The following is a 14083-nucleotide window of genomic DNA, read 5'->3' as shown; positions in this document are numbered from 1 at the left end:
TTGGCAATAGATGAACATTTATACTTGCAATGACAGATCGTAAGATCAATTATTGTATGTTGTAAAAATTCTTTACATGCCAATTGTTAAACTCTAAATTCCCTATATACCATTATTAGTGACTGTGGGAGGACTCACTTGTCATAAACACAACGATAGCATATGAGGGTTTATAATTTTTTTTCAATGGCATATAAATGTACACATATATAAGCAATCCCCAAAAAGGAACATATATAAGTAATGATAAAGAGTCCATTTATCACGCAGTTTAAATAACCTCCTTAGGGCACTCACAATATAGTGGAAATGCAGGTAGTAAACAATAAATGCTAGCTTACTACCTGGTAGCAAGCACTGTGCGAGTCGGATGCTACTACTATCCAAGGATTACATTACCGGCGATACAGCATTTATCAGTGAGCTCCGGTAACGATAATCGGTTGAAAATCGGTGAAAAATCGCCAAAATCGATCGGTAAAAGGACTCAAATTCAAAAAAATGAAAATCGACAATTTATCGTCGATAATCGATGCAAACCGAACGATTTATCGCTTCGCCTACTGAAAATACGTTTTGGCAGTGGAAAAAATATAAAAGTTTGATAGTATTTAATTTTTTAAGTTATGTATTGTATTATATTAGATAAATTACACATATATGCACAATTTTGCACTTGAAGCCAATGCCAATCTTCTCTCCATGTTCCCAAACTAAGTCCTGATTATCAGACATTCACCTGCAAGAGGGAAATCGAACCATGTCTGTGTCAAAATTATGCTACGAATAAATGATACTCACTCTTAATTTGTACCATTTAGACATACAATATAAAGTAAAGGCATGCACTTTGTTTTCCTATTTAACATAGCATATTGGACAACAATAAACTTTTCTCCGGGACTAATATCTAAAACTGTAGCCTAGATTTTAGATCTGTGATACAACCAACCATCCAAGGAATATTGTATACCAATGTAGTATATTTGGCCAAATCGGTGAGTAGAAATACAAAAGAAGCTGACCTGAACTGAAAATCATCCGATACAAATCGATAATCAACGATTTACCTCAATTATCGACGCCACGATCACAGCTCCCTCGCTCCCAGCTGCAGCATCATTGATAATCGCCGCATATATATTGATTATCGGCCTTAATCGCACGAAAAATATTTTTTACCTAAGCAAACAATTGTTGCTTTCAACATGTAACAACACTCTGGAATCAAGAGAAGGTCTAGTTTTTTTATAAAAATAAGTTCTCTATTTTTTATGATTTTTTTAATTTTTTTGAATTTTCTATTGAAATCCACCGGAATTCCAGTCGGTTTACATTTTCGGCTAGCATCCGTAACGATAAATTTCATCGATAATCGCGATTATTAAGCGGTTTTGTATTCCATGCTACTACCAGGCCACAAGCCTACTGCCCGGCAGCAAGAAGTTAAATACAATATATTTACTGTAGCTCTGTACATCTCTCGCGGGTAGAATCACGCGGAGGTTGGGAAGGATGATTTTTTTTTATCTCAGCGGGACCCACTTTGTTTACTGCATCAAAACGTAATTATGGAGTTTCATTTAACTATTTACTACCTGGCAGGGTCCAACCCTTACTTACCGCTTCAAGTATATACATTGCTCATGCCCTTATACAGATTATAGAAACGTAAGGACTAACGCATCATTGATCATATCGTCGTGTGAATGAATAAGAAGAGCCTCTTAGGGCGAGAGAGGAGAACGCTCATTCATCCAACAAGATTTCAAACCCTCTGTCACTCATATTTTCTTTTAATTTGAAAACTTAATATTGCATCATGCTTAAACAAGAAAGTTCTACGCTTGCAATAAATTATCACGCAATCTATAGTATTTCTTAACTCAACACAAAATCGAAACTCGCTAGTGAAGTCAATTGTAGTGCCTCCCTGTAGTTGTCATAAGCAATCACAATTATCTAAAATTAAAAAATTCGTGAAGACCAAATTATATATATATATATATATATATATATATATATATATATATATATATATATATATATATATATATATATAGAGAGAGAGAGAGACTTGAAGTGTAAACCAGGCGTGTTCGCTTTGGTCTAAACTATATATTCCTTGCCCAACTTCATCACGATCTGTATCATCACCGTCCATAGTAAACGACGACTACCATGTCTTTGTTTTGTGTTTCCATAAATCGCATCTTTTCTTTCCTTCAAAAAAAAAAAATGAATCGCATCCAATGTACTCCGGCCCCACCAGTCATCCACCCGGTGCCGTCTCCCGAAGGCCCGAACGCCTTCAACCCCACACGCTTCCGGAGTCTTCTAGACCAAACCGAACCGGGCGCCTCTCGAGTTCAAGGTTAACCTAACCGGTGGGAACCGGTCCGGTTCCGGTTTCGGCCGGTACCCAACCGGCCAAAATTCAAATTTTAAATTTGAATTCAAAAAAATGAAAAATTCCCAAAAAATTTCTAAAAATACTTTAAGGTGTGATGAATCTAATGGTGTCAAATTTTCTCAAAAATTCATTCATTTAGTATAGTTTGTGGGAATTTAAAGTTAAATCAAAAAATAAAAATAAAAAAATGAGCTGGCCCATGAAGGCCCACCGATCAAACCGGTCAAACCGACCGGTAAACCAATTGCACGGGAGCTTTTGAATTTCAAACCGGTCAAACCGACCGGTAAACCGGTAAAACCGGCCGGTAAACCGGTCGGAACCGGTTGTATGGGAATTTTTGAATTTATTTGAATTTGAATTTGAATTCAACCGGTTTCCACCGATTACCGGCCTAACCGGTCTGGTAAACCGGTACCGGAGGGCGGCAGTTAAGTCGGTCCGGTCGGATTTTAAAACCCTGCTCGAGTTCCAGCTCATCTCGCCGCTCCTCCCCGGCCGCCGCCCCCTCCTTATAATCCAAGTCCAAACAAACCCCCACGCTTCCTCCCCACCCAAAACCCTCGCCGAAATCTGAGATCCATCTCGGGGCCCCCGGCGCGGCACGAAGCCCTAGCCCAGGGAGCTCGCTCCATGGCGATCATCTCCGACTTCCAGGACGACGAGGCCCAGCCGCGGCAGCAGCAGCAGCAGCAGGCGGCGGCGGGCGTCGAGGAGGCCCTCGCGGCGCTGCTGGAGCGGTGCGGCGGCGCCTTGCCGTTCCTCCAGGCGGCCGTCGGCGTCGCGCACCGCCGGTCCGGCCTGTTCCGCGACCCGTCGGCGGTGAGCAAGGTCACCGCGATGGCGGCGGCCGCTAGGGCGGAGGTAGAGGCCGAGGAGAGGGCGGCCAGGGAGGCGAAGAGGAAGGCGGAGGAGGCCGAGCGGAAGGCGGCGGCCGAGGCGGAGAAGGCGGCCAAGGCCGCGGCGGCGGCGGCGGAGAAGCCGGAGAGCTCGGCGGAGAAGGACGGCATGGAGGTGGATAAGAAGGAGGAGGGCAACGTGAGACGTGAGTACTCTGTTCTGGTTCCGTCCTCTTTTCAAATTGCTATTGCTGCCGAGTCCTAGGGCGTTTGAAGCTAAATGTGGGTCCAGTAATCCCAATCTCGCATGTTCTGAATCGGAGGATCAGAGTTGAGTTGGCCCGATTTCTTATTAGAATAGCTATTGGTTAATAATTAGATAGGTTAGAATTGATGCTCTGATGGATATAGGTTAGAATTGATGCTCTGATGGATATAAGCTACTCATGGGATCTGTTACTTGCAACGGGGATGCGATCCAGAGTGAGCAGACGCACCCTGTTTCAATGATGAGTTGACCATAGGATTGATCCAGAGGGCCTTGGCACCACTTTCAAGCTAGCAGTACTTTTGTGTTTAACTCATATGATGAGTTAACCAATTATAGTTATTCAGTAGAGCTACTGTTTTTTTTACTAAATTACTTGATATATGCACATGTATCCTAGTATGATAGATTTAGGTATCTATAAGAACCTTGTACCATTTGATATGTTTAAACTGCACCTCGTTGATGGTATGATGGTACCAGTAGATAGAAAAAGAAAAATGCTTTAATTTTGAACTCTGCCTTGTTAGGAAAAGTTACATTCATTTGCTATTTGTTTGCTTCGGGTCCCCATGGTTAATCACAGATTAACAGCAGTTAACTTTGATGTTTGTTGAGGTTTGAGTTTGTATTGTGTCATATGCAGTGAAACTATTCAGCAGTTAAAAGCAGTCAATGGAGTATATAACTTGAAATTGCTAACATGGTGGCCAATACCCCCACCCCAACACACACAGAATTACATCCCTCAAACAATTTCTTTAGATGCCATTTGTATTGTTGCACTTTTGGGGGTCTTCTGAGTATAATCTAATTCTATGTCTGTCCTAATAAACAGAACCAAATGCTGGCAATGGCCTTGACTTGGAGAAGTACTCGTGGACTCAACAGTTGCCAGAGGTTAACATCTCCGTTCCTGTTCCTGAAGGAACAAAATCAAGATTTGTGGTCTGCGATATAAAGAAGAACCATCTGAAGGTTGGCCTGAAGGGCCAGCCCCCTATCATTGATGTAAGTAGCTACAATGATAAATTTCATCTCTTATGGGAAAGGAATGCTTCTTTTAAATCAAATGCTGTGTTACAATGCATATTGTGGGTTTTAACTTCTATAGTGTCTTACTTTCTTATCAGGGTGAGCTCTATAAGCCAATTAAGGTTGATGACTGCTTCTGGAGTATTGGTAAGTTTGCTTTATATTGAGCACGCCTGTATTCTTTTCAGCCCTAAGCCCCGCACCAACAGAAGTATGGTTTTACTTACGATAACATCTTGCAGAGGATGGAAAATCGCTGAATATATTGCTTACAAAGCACAACCAAATGGAGTGGTGGAAGTCTGTGATAAAGGGCGACCCTGAAGTTGATACCCAAAAGGTGGAACCAGAGAGCAGCAAACTTTCTGATTTGGATCCAGAGACTAGACAAACTGTGGAGAAGATGATGGTAAGATACACCACCTATATGCATATGATTAATTCTTGTAGCTCAGGAATTGCTAAATTTCTTCATCGCTGCGCAGTTTGACCAACGTCAGAAGCAGATGGGCCTTCCAACAAGTGATGAGATGCAGAAGCAAGAAATGCTCAAGAAGTTCATGGCTGAGGTAAGTCACATGATCGAGCCCGTGTCACATATGTATAGCTTCCCATTCTATCTGTTCCCTATATCTGATTGGGCTCTTATTTTCTTTTCACGACAGCATCCTGAGATCGACTTCTCAGGGGCGAAAATAGCTTGAGGACAATTGAAGCCAAACCACTAGAGGTTGGGGAAATTGTTTCTACAAGTAGACGGTCGAAGCCAAACCACCTGAGGTTGCGGAAATTGTTTCTACACAAGTATCTTCATCAGGTTGTCTGGGTGTTTTGTTTGTGTCTATGCTGGATGATGGTTCTTTTGCCGCCGTTTAGAAGTATACATTAGAACCGTGACTTGTATCCCGAACCTATCTACTGGGTGTTGCATGAAGTAATGTGCTGCACTATTGCCTCTAGATGCGTGTCAGCTGAAAGTTCCGCTGTTCTGTATGCTCATGTGAGCCAATGTTCGAAACGAAGGTGTTGCTTCATGTCGACAGTAGCTTCGCTACCGTCGCCCGCCGTTCCTCCTACGTGTGGCTCTACCGGCTCGTCGCCACACCGTCAGCGGTTGATCGCTACGACGCCACCTAGTGACTCACCAGGCTCTGATGGCCCTTTAGGCCAGTCTTTTATGGATGGTTTTATAGTATTAAATATTATTAATTTTGTTGACATGGCAATGGCAAGAAGAGAGAAAAATAGAGTTTCATGGGATGTGAAGAGAGTTTTATTACTATGATAAAACTCATCTAGCACTCTGTGCCCATAAAACTCTTACCGATCTAGCACTCTGTGCCCATAAAACTCTTACCGAGACGGGTGAGCTCATCCTTCCCCGCCTGATGAGGCCCCGACCTATCGCTGAGCAGAATAGCAGATCGTGTGAATCAAAATGCGCTGGATGAAGCAAACTAAGAGAAAAGGCTTAAGCTCTAACTTTGGGAATAACGTAAACTTCTTAATGGATTCTACCAATAATCTTTACACGAGCACTTCCCATCCTTGAAATGATGGAACCGGTTCCTGTCCCTGACCACGATCTCGCGCTCAAATACGCGGGACACGAACTTGGTCGCCTCATGGCAATCCCTGCAGACTCTCAAATTCTTTGTGATCCGCATCGTGTCGCCGGGCCTCGTGCGCAGCAGCCCGAAGGCGATGGCCAGCTTCTCGCTGTGGTAGAGCAGCGGCGTCTCCTTCTCCTCCTCTGCAATGTCGTGCAGCACGTCCCTCGTGTCGGGCACGTATCCCTCTGCCCCGATCCTCCTCATCATGTCCCTGGCCATGGCGTACACCTCCTCCGCCTGGGGATGGCACAGGCTCCCGCACTGGAACTCGCAGACCTCGCCGTCGACCTCGATCGCGGACCGCCCGGCTTCCTTGCTCACGTTCCGCTCGTCCATGAGCCGCCGGACCCTGGCCACGTCCTCCCACCGGCCGGCAGTGGCGAGGAGGTTCGCCAGCAGCACGTAGCGGCCACTGTTCTGGGGATCCAGCTCGATGACGCGCCACCCGATCGCCTCGCCCAGTTCGACGTCGCCGTGGATCCTGCACGCACCGAAGAGCGCACCGAGGACGCCAACGTCCGGCTCCATCGGCATGTCGTCGATCACTTTCTTGGCTTCGCCCAGCCGCCCTGCTCTTCCATACAAGTCGACCATGCAGCCGTAGTGCTCCATCTTGGGCTCGATGCCGTATCTCCGAACAATGTGGTCGAAGCAGCGCCGGCCCTCGCCGACCATCCCCGCGTGCGCGCAGGCCGCGAGCACGTTCACCAGCGTGACGTCGTCCGGCGCCACGCCCTCCCTCTCCATCCGGCCGAACAGCTCGAGGGCGTCCTCGCCCCGCCCGTGCACCGCGAGCCCGCCGATCATGCAGTTCCACGACGTGAGCCCCTTGGCCGGCAGGGCCTCGAACACGCGCCGCGCCTCCTCGACGCAGCCGCACTTGCAGTACATGTCGACCACCGCGGTCGCCAGCCTCTCGTCCATCCGGATCCCGCTCCGCTCCACCCAGCGGTGCACCTCCCTCCCGCGCGCCAGCGCGCTGGCGCCCGTGCACGCCACCGCCGCCGTCGCCGCGACGAACCCGTTCCCGTCCACCCCGCGCGCTCGCATCTCGTCGAACACCTCCAGCGCGTCCAGGAACCGCCCGGCCCTGACGTACCCGGACATCATCGCGTTCCACGACACCAGGTTCCGCTCCGGCATCGCGTCGAACACCTCCCGCGCGGCGTCGACGAGCCCGAGCCTGCAGAGCCCGCCGACCATGGTGGTCCACGACACGACGTCGAGCGCGCAGCCCCCGCCGCGGAAGGCGCGGAAGGCGAGGTCGGGTCGCGCGTTGGCGAGGTAGGCGGCGAGCAGCGCGTTGAGCGACTGCGTGTGGGCGCGGAAGCCGAGCTTGAGGAGCAGCGCGTGGAGCTGGGAGACGAGGTGGAGCGGGGCGGCGGCGGGGAGGACGCGCGGGAAGGTGAAGTGGTCGGGGGCGAGTGGCAGGGAGAGCATGAGGGCCAGGAGCCGCGCGGCGTGGCGCGGCGGGAGCGCGGGGAAGAGCGGGTTGAAGAGCGCCGGGTGCGGGTCCGGATGGTGCGCCAGGAGCCGGGCCGCGTAGGGGAAGTGGGCGTCGGGGTCGCGGGCGAGGAAGGAGAGGAGGCGGCGCGCGTGGGCGGGGTGGGAGGCGAGGCCCAGGCGGACCAGCTGCGAGTGGTGCTGCCGCAGCTCGGCGACGGTGGTCAGCGGGATGGGGGTCGGGGCGGGGGCGGACATTGCCGGAGCAGCTTCGGAGGGAGAGCGGAGCGGCCACCGCTGATAAGGCCGTGGTGGCCTCCTGTGATGATAATTCTGTTCGAGTGCCCACGATGGTTGATCCACCCAACGTGGTGTTGATCTGACGGTCCATGTTACGCAGCTGCCAGCTAGCATCATTTTAACATTTTTTTATTCGGTTTGCACACGCGCGCGACAAAGCTGCAGCGACTGGCTCAGGGCCCCACCTGGCAGAGGCTCCCCTCAGGTGGGTCCAACCGGTCCAGGGAAGCAGGCACGCCACGTCATTGGTTCTCCCCCGACCCGGCGACCCGCACTCTCGCTTCACTTCAGTTCCCCCTACCGATTAATCCCTCTCCATCCAGCGCAAAATTGAAACTGAAGAGATCGTCGAAGATGTGATAAGCAGGACACGCGTTTTTTTTTCTTGCTTCTTCCTCAGCAGCAAAGCGATTTGTGAAGGCCACACTAGCTATTAAGATGAAATTGGCAATCGCCTTGACGGAAATCCAGCTGCAAATCTGTAAACTGTAATGCATTCACGGTAATCCAGCTGCAAACCTGTAAACTGTAATGCATTACAATTCAGCGTTATATTGCGATAGACATGTAGAATAGGACGGCAAAAGAAGCTCTCCAGTTTTACATGGCCAAGATGAAAAATGTGGCTAGAAAAAACACGAACCTCGCAATCTCTGATGTATGTATACGACCAATTTTCACGATACAAACAAGTTGTAGGGCTTAGTTTACACCACTACGTCTACGTATGATTCTTTCTACATGAAGCCAGTAGGCACTTTACAAAGGCATGAGAACACGGAGCCGAACACAATCTACCTACACATCTTGCCTACATACAGGGCATGAACCGTGGTCAGTGAACCATCTGTCCACGCAAGGCTGGTGGAAAGTGTGAGAACACCTCGGCAACTTCCTCACTGTCTCTCCGGCAACAATATCCTGGGAGAGGAGCAAACTGTTAGTATGTCCGAAACAAAGCCTAAAACAGCAAAATAAATGTCCTTTTCTGACATCAAAATGGAAAAGGATGCTAACCGTACCATGCCATTTCAAGAGAAAAAAAATAAGAATGCTAAATTCATCGGCCACATACAAAATAAAATGTTGATACTTCTTATTCAAAAAAAAAAAAAACAAGAAGGCATTGCTTGAATGGTTGAGAAGAATGAATATCAAATCTGTCCATATACTACGCTTAAAGGGACAGATTGTGCTCCAACATTCTTATACTTATAGTCTAACCAGAGTACCATCAAACTGTATGTTAAACTTTAGAGTCAAGATAAATAGTCAAAAAAGCTGGCAACTCTTTGAAAATAAGTCAAGCAACCATTAGGTGGACAAAGGTGATTTAACATCTGAGTAAACTATAATCAACCTATGAGTCAGAGTGATGGACACTACTGCTTCAGTTCCCATCGTCTTACTATTGGTCATCAAATGAGGGTCAGTTCCCATCGTCTTACTATTGGTCATCAAATGAGGGTCAAATTAAATGTTCCCCATGATTAATCAACTGCCAACCTCCAAAAGAAAATGACATGCACATCATGTTAATTTATCAAGACAAGACAATGCCAGCTTCTAAACTGTAAAATACCCCCAGATCCCCACAACATTAAGATTTTAGTGCAGGTTAGATTCCCACTAAATAAATACACAATGTGACATTAGTACCTGGAGGCAAATAGGGCAAGACAAGTTTTCACCAATCGGTTCTTGCTTCTGATCAGTCACCACGTGATGTGGTAACTTCTTTAGGGTATCTTGTGAGAGCCCTTCAGATAAAACCTCTTCAAGGACGTCGAACAGATCATCATTGTCTGCAATACCAACCTGCTGGAAAATATCTATTGTTCATCTAGAAATGGATGTGCCTCTATGGTAAGCATTTCTGCACTTTCTGTTAATGAGAATGCTACCAGTGGTAATACAACAACTGACCTGCCAACGATAAGCCATATAAGCCGATGGCTCATACTGGTCTTGCACAAATCGAGCATGAAGGAGCTGCTCTATGAAATCGCCCTGGAAACACAACAAAAAATTCTTTTAAAAGCAGACCCACCATGAATCAACGACAATAATGCCATTGCAGAATGTAATTTCCGCGATCTGGGCTGAAAAGAACAAACAGTAGCATATATCATTCTAAGAAAAACTATCGGATATAAGAATTGCCTAAAGCCATTGGTATTTCGTGAGCTAATGGAAGACAGTAATATATACTCTGGTAATTGAATTGCCAACAATCATGCAGGTTTAATTGCTGAAAAAGCTTACGGACCATGGAGGATGTGCTCTGCGGGCTCGATCGGTCCGCGCTCCAGTACGCGCGCGAAGCCTCCAGAACCTCGATGGAGAGCACCGCCCCCGCAAACGCCCCCAGCCCGGCTCCCCGGAGGACGCCGCTGTCGGAGGCCCTCCCCGCCAATGCGCCGGTGAACGCCCCCGTCAGGCCTCCAGCTTCAGACCGCACCACAAATCCGCGTCAAGGATACCAGAGCACGCAAAAACCAAATTAAAAACACAGGCAAACACGAGGCGTCGTCAACGTGTACCGACGGCGAAGAGGCCGGTGAGGGCCCCCGAGAGGACGCCGGAGACCAGCCTGGGGAGGCACGACCCCGTCGCCGCGCCGCGCCGCTCCTCCTCCGCCGCCGCAGCCGCCGCTGGCAGCGGCGGCACCTCCATGGCGCGGCGTCGTCTTCACGGCACGGTGGCCGGCTCCCCACCTCCCCGCCGCACGCAGCAATTCAGCCAGCCCGATCGCGCGCGTGGTGGACTGGTGGTTGGTAGACGCGTGGAGGAGGGGCTCGCCGGGAAGAGAGCGGGTGGGAGGGAGGGAGGGGGGACGCAGCCTGAAAATGAGCTGCGGGCTGCGGCCTCTCGGCTCCAGGCCGCTGGCTGTGCCGCGTGTTTGTTCTCCTCCCTCCTCGGGTCCCTGTTTCGGGAAAATTGCGCAGAATTGCAAGTAACATCTGCCGTGCAAGGGCTGCGATGCAGGAGATCTTTTTTTATATATATAATGATGCCGGAGATCTTTGAATCTACACGCAACTGGAATTTTGAAGCAGCTAAGCATTTCTTTTCCTTAGAAAATGAATGCAGTAGTTATTTTCTTTGAAAAAAAATGAAGAGGTTCCAGGGAGTTACAACACACAAAATCAAAGAGTATGATATGGCCAACCTCAATCATATCCGCAAATTTAAACGTGAGCATGTTCGCAAAAAAAAAACGTGAGAATAACATGGTCCAAATTTGTCATCATGTAGCTCGGCTGGAACTAAAATTTGGTTAGCTTCTGGCGAAATCCCCACTTGCACAGCTAGACAGCTAACCGCCGAACGGGAATGCTCAACTGATGGGACGGTGCCACCGTCCCCAACAACCGGCGTCGCATCAATGGCACCCGCTCGCATTCTGATGGCCCAGCTGGACCGAATTTTAGGCACGGAACGAGTGGCCGGCAGCTTATCGGATGATTATTTCAGCGAAAGGTATCGAGTAGGATAGCTGGCAGATATAGGGAAACCTAACAACCGCTAGAGCGTGCCAACAGCAGAATCGTGACTCGGGAGCCACGGAGGAACAGAGATTTTTCGTTATGCTTCACGTCCAGCAGGTCCAGCATGACCACTCCAAGGCCAATGGGATGAACACAGTGCAGCTGAAAGCAACAGCATCAACAGAATGCAGAATATTAAGTTTTCTATAGGGGCAGAGGAGCCATGCCTGATGCCAATACAAGTCACAATCACTGAAAGAAACACCACAGCAACAAGGTTCATCACAGATACAGACGGTTCTCATTTGGTCACGATTCGAACATTCAGACCACACACATAGCACACTTCAGGGGTGGGCAGTACCAACTCAAAGGAGCCGACAATGGTCCAGTGCCCACAAGGCAAGCACACCCATCTTTATTCATGAAGAAACCAGATATAGTGGCAACAGCAGTAAGCCGAGCCCACATGCAGCAGAAGGTACCCACAATGGGTGCTTAATCATCGTAGTTGTGGCGACGGTGGTGGTCGTGGTGCTTCTCGTAACGCTGCTTCTTCTCATCATCCGAGTCATCATCCTACCAAGTGGCAACAGTAAAAAGTTAATGAGAGAGAATTCTATTCTATTTTTAGCACGATGGAACCATTTGTGTCAGCAATGCAAACAGAATATTTGATTCCTTAAGAAAGAGAATATGCACCACATGGAGAGCAAGAGTTACAAGCTTGCCAGCAGTGCATGAGTAGAGAGGGAAAACACCTCATTTCCACTGCACCTAAGATCATACATATCAATTTCGTGCTGTGAATTTTAAAGTTCAATTTCTCAACATAATTTGCAGACTTATGATTGCCCAGATGCAAGTTTTATGAAATACACACTGCATGGAAACCATACGTCACCGATAACACAGCTGAAGCACAGCGCTGCACTTCTACACCTCAGTATTCGATTCAAATGAACAGCCATTATTATTTTTTGTTTAACTAGACTATTTTAAGTAAAATGAATATGTCATATACCCCACAGTTTGTATTGGACTTCAGAGAAATACTACAAAGCTCAATCAGTAAGATAGTTATGCACCGTAATACCACACATTTGCAGACACTAGAAGCACTAACATGCAATTCAAAATGGATCAGCTTAACACAGAATTTTCCTCAACAGGTTTCTGACACTGGATAAAACTTCTTAAAACACCTTAAACCTATATTTGTATCAGCAGCATTTATCTTCAAGCTACTTTTGCACCTAAAACATTAAACATATGTTCTGAATTTTAGGTTCACAAGCCTCAATTCCTTCCAACATTATTTTGATATGTTCGATGAGAGCTGTTATCGGCTAAACAGTCATCTACTCTCAAGAGTTCATCTATTGCGACGACTAACACAACACACAATTAAGTCTCCTGCTTTTCTTCTAACATTCATCACATCATAAAAATTATAGCATTTTGAATTCAGGTAATTCAGGTAGATGAATAAATATCAACACAGCCCAATTCTAAGGGAAAGGGACTTACATTCTTCTTGCGGCCATAGCTCCCCTGGTACTCGTCTCCGCCACCATAGCTCGGCCTCTCATACCCACCACTCTGATACTCCTCTCCATATGGCTTCGGCTTCCCATACCCACCGGAGCCATATGCACCTTCATCCTCGGACGCCTTCTTCCCATACCCATACCCAGTACCAGCATAGCCCTCCTCCTCAGTCTTCCTGCCATAGCCATACCCCGAGGAACCGAAGCTCTCCTCTTGAGTCTTCCTCCCATACCCACCACTGCCATACTCCTCCCCACCCTGCGGCCTGCCGTACCCTGATCCGTAGCCCTCCTGAGCCTGAGGCCTCCTCCCGTACCCCTCCTCCACCTGCGGCTTCCCGCCATACCCAGAGCCGTAGGTCTCCTCTACCTGCGGTTTCCTCCCGTAACCAGACCCATACTCCGACCCGTAGGTCTCCTCTACCTGCGGCTTCCTCCCGTAACCAGAGCCGTAGCTCTCGGCCGGCGGCTCGGCGCCGTATCCAGATCCATACGCTGCCGATCCGTAACCCTGCTCCGGCCGGGTCTGGCCGCCGTAGCCGCCGGACCCGTAGGTCTCCTCGGCCTGCGGCTTCCTCCCATACCCGGATCCGTAGCCAGATCCATAGCCGCCGCCCTCCTCCGCGGCGGGCTCGGGCCTGGATCCGTAGCCTCCGCCGCCGCCGTAGGACGACGGGTGCTGCTCCTGCTGGGGGCGGAACCCGTAGTTGGGCTTGGCCTTGGCGTGGTGGCCGTACGGGGAGGGCTCGGACGCGGAGTAGTGGGGCGCGTCGTACGAGGTGGAGGGCGCCGAGCACGGGTAGCAGGTCTCCTCGGACGGCGGCAGCGGGCGGCCGAAGGCGACGAAGAGGTCGTAGCCGCCGCCGTACGGCGTGGGGTCGAACTCGTCGAAATCGTCGTGCTCCTCGGCGGCGCCGCCGCCCCGGGAGCTCTCGTAGTACGCGGACGCCATGGCGGGTCGCGCCGGCTGCTTGATCGAGGGGTGGCGAGCGAGGGTTTGGGGATTTCGGTCTGGAGCGTGGGATGGAAATGGAAGCGTGGCTGCTGCTTGTATCGCGTCGTGGCAAGCGCGTCCTCGAGCTGGGGGGTGGATGGGATCTGGGGAGACGTGGGGGGCACGTGGTGCCGGTG

The 14083-nt window shown here is 49.2% G+C and overlaps 4 protein-coding genes across 6 annotated transcripts; 1 reads left to right on the top strand and 3 right to left on the bottom strand.

Annotated features, from left to right (window-relative positions):
• Positions 1-2920: 2920 nt before the first annotated feature.
• Positions 2921-5532, top strand: LOC120703067 (protein BOBBER 1-like). Its single transcript, XM_039987076.1, has 6 exons — positions 2921-3458; positions 4359-4531; positions 4654-4702; positions 4798-4964; positions 5041-5124; positions 5221-5532. Exons 1-6 carry the CDS (start codon positions 3047-3049, stop codon positions 5257-5259), a joined length of 924 nt encoding a protein of 307 aa, XP_039843010.1. The 5' UTR covers positions 2921-3046; the 3' UTR covers positions 5260-5532.
• A 473-nt stretch (positions 5533-6005) lies between these two features.
• Positions 6006-7922, bottom strand: LOC120703065 (pentatricopeptide repeat-containing protein At3g62890-like). The gene has a single exon (XM_039987073.1). The coding sequence runs from the start codon at positions 7867-7869 to the stop codon at positions 6070-6072; it is 1800 nt and encodes a 599-aa protein (XP_039843007.1). The 5' UTR covers positions 7870-7922; the 3' UTR covers positions 6006-6069.
• Positions 7923-8427: 505 nt separating this feature from the next.
• Positions 8428-10993, bottom strand: LOC120703061 (NEP1-interacting protein-like 2). 2 transcript variants are annotated; one of them, XM_039987069.1, is made up of 5 exons: positions 10459-10993; positions 10181-10359; positions 9838-9921; positions 9571-9729; positions 8428-8832 (listed from the first exon to the last, which is right to left on the bottom strand). In XM_039987069.1, the coding sequence occupies exons 1-5, from the start codon at positions 10976-10978 to the stop codon at positions 8710-8712; spliced, it is 1065 nt and encodes a 354-aa protein (XP_039843003.1). In that variant the 5' UTR covers positions 10979-10993; the 3' UTR covers positions 8428-8709. The 2 variants fall into 2 exon arrangements, with proteins under 2 accessions (XP_039843003.1, XP_039843004.1); XM_039987070.1 differs by having other exon boundaries at positions 10455-10882.
• A 572-nt stretch (positions 10994-11565) lies between these two features.
• On the bottom strand, positions 11566-14083 carry LOC120703062 (uncharacterized protein At5g39570-like). Of its 2 annotated transcripts, XM_039987072.1 has the most exons (3): positions 13377-14083; positions 12933-13322; positions 11566-11981 (listed from the first exon to the last, which is right to left on the bottom strand). In XM_039987072.1, the coding sequence occupies exons 1-3, from the start codon at positions 13902-13904 to the stop codon at positions 11901-11903; spliced, it is 999 nt and encodes a 332-aa protein (XP_039843006.1). In that variant the 5' UTR covers positions 13905-14083; the 3' UTR covers positions 11566-11900. The 2 variants fall into 2 exon arrangements, with proteins under 2 accessions (XP_039843006.1, XP_039843005.1); XM_039987071.1 differs by having other exon boundaries at positions 12933-14083.

Source organism: Panicum virgatum, chromosome 4K (assembly GCF_016808335.1).
Source record: "Panicum virgatum strain AP13 chromosome 4K, P.virgatum_v5, whole genome shotgun sequence".
NCBI classification, from domain to species: domain Eukaryota; kingdom Viridiplantae; phylum Streptophyta; class Magnoliopsida; order Poales; family Poaceae; genus Panicum; species Panicum virgatum.
This window is presented reverse-complemented; position numbering and strand designations above follow the sequence as displayed.

Bases quoted from the DNA above. Each gene is read 5' to 3' on its own strand.
- LOC120703067 (XM_039987076.1), top strand. From the start codon at position 3,047: ATGGCGATCATCTCCGACTTCCAGGACGACGAGGCCCAGCCGCGGCAG. The intron at 4,965-5,040 runs GTAAGATACACC...ATCGCTGCGCAG, and splicing joins AAACTGTGGAGAAGATGATG to TTTGACCAACGTCAGAAGCA. The intron at 5,125-5,220 runs GTAAGTCACATG...TTTTCACGACAG, and splicing joins TCAAGAAGTTCATGGCTGAG to CATCCTGAGATCGACTTCTC.
- LOC120703062 (XM_039987071.1), bottom strand. From the start codon at position 13,904: ATGGCGTCCGCGTACTACGAGAGCTCCCGGGGCGGCGGCGCCGCCGAG. The intron at 11,982-12,932 runs GTAAGTCCCTTT...GCCACTTGGTAG, and splicing joins GCTATGGCCGCAAGAAGAAT to GATGATGACTCGGATGATGA.
- LOC120703065 (XM_039987073.1), bottom strand. From the start codon at position 7,869: ATGTCCGCCCCCGCCCCGACCCCCATCCCGCTGACCACCGTCGCCGAG.
- LOC120703061 (XM_039987069.1), bottom strand. From the start codon at position 10,978: ATGCTTAGCTGCTTCAAAATTCCAGTTGCGTGTAGATTCAAAGATCTC. The intron at 10,360-10,458 runs GTCGGTACACGT...TGCGGTCTGAAG, and splicing joins CCCTCACCGGCCTCTTCGCC to CTGGAGGCCTGACGGGGGCG. The intron at 9,730-9,837 runs GTCAGTTGTTGT...ATTTTCCAGCAG, and splicing joins ATATGGCTTATCGTTGGCAG to GTTGGTATTGCAGACAATGA.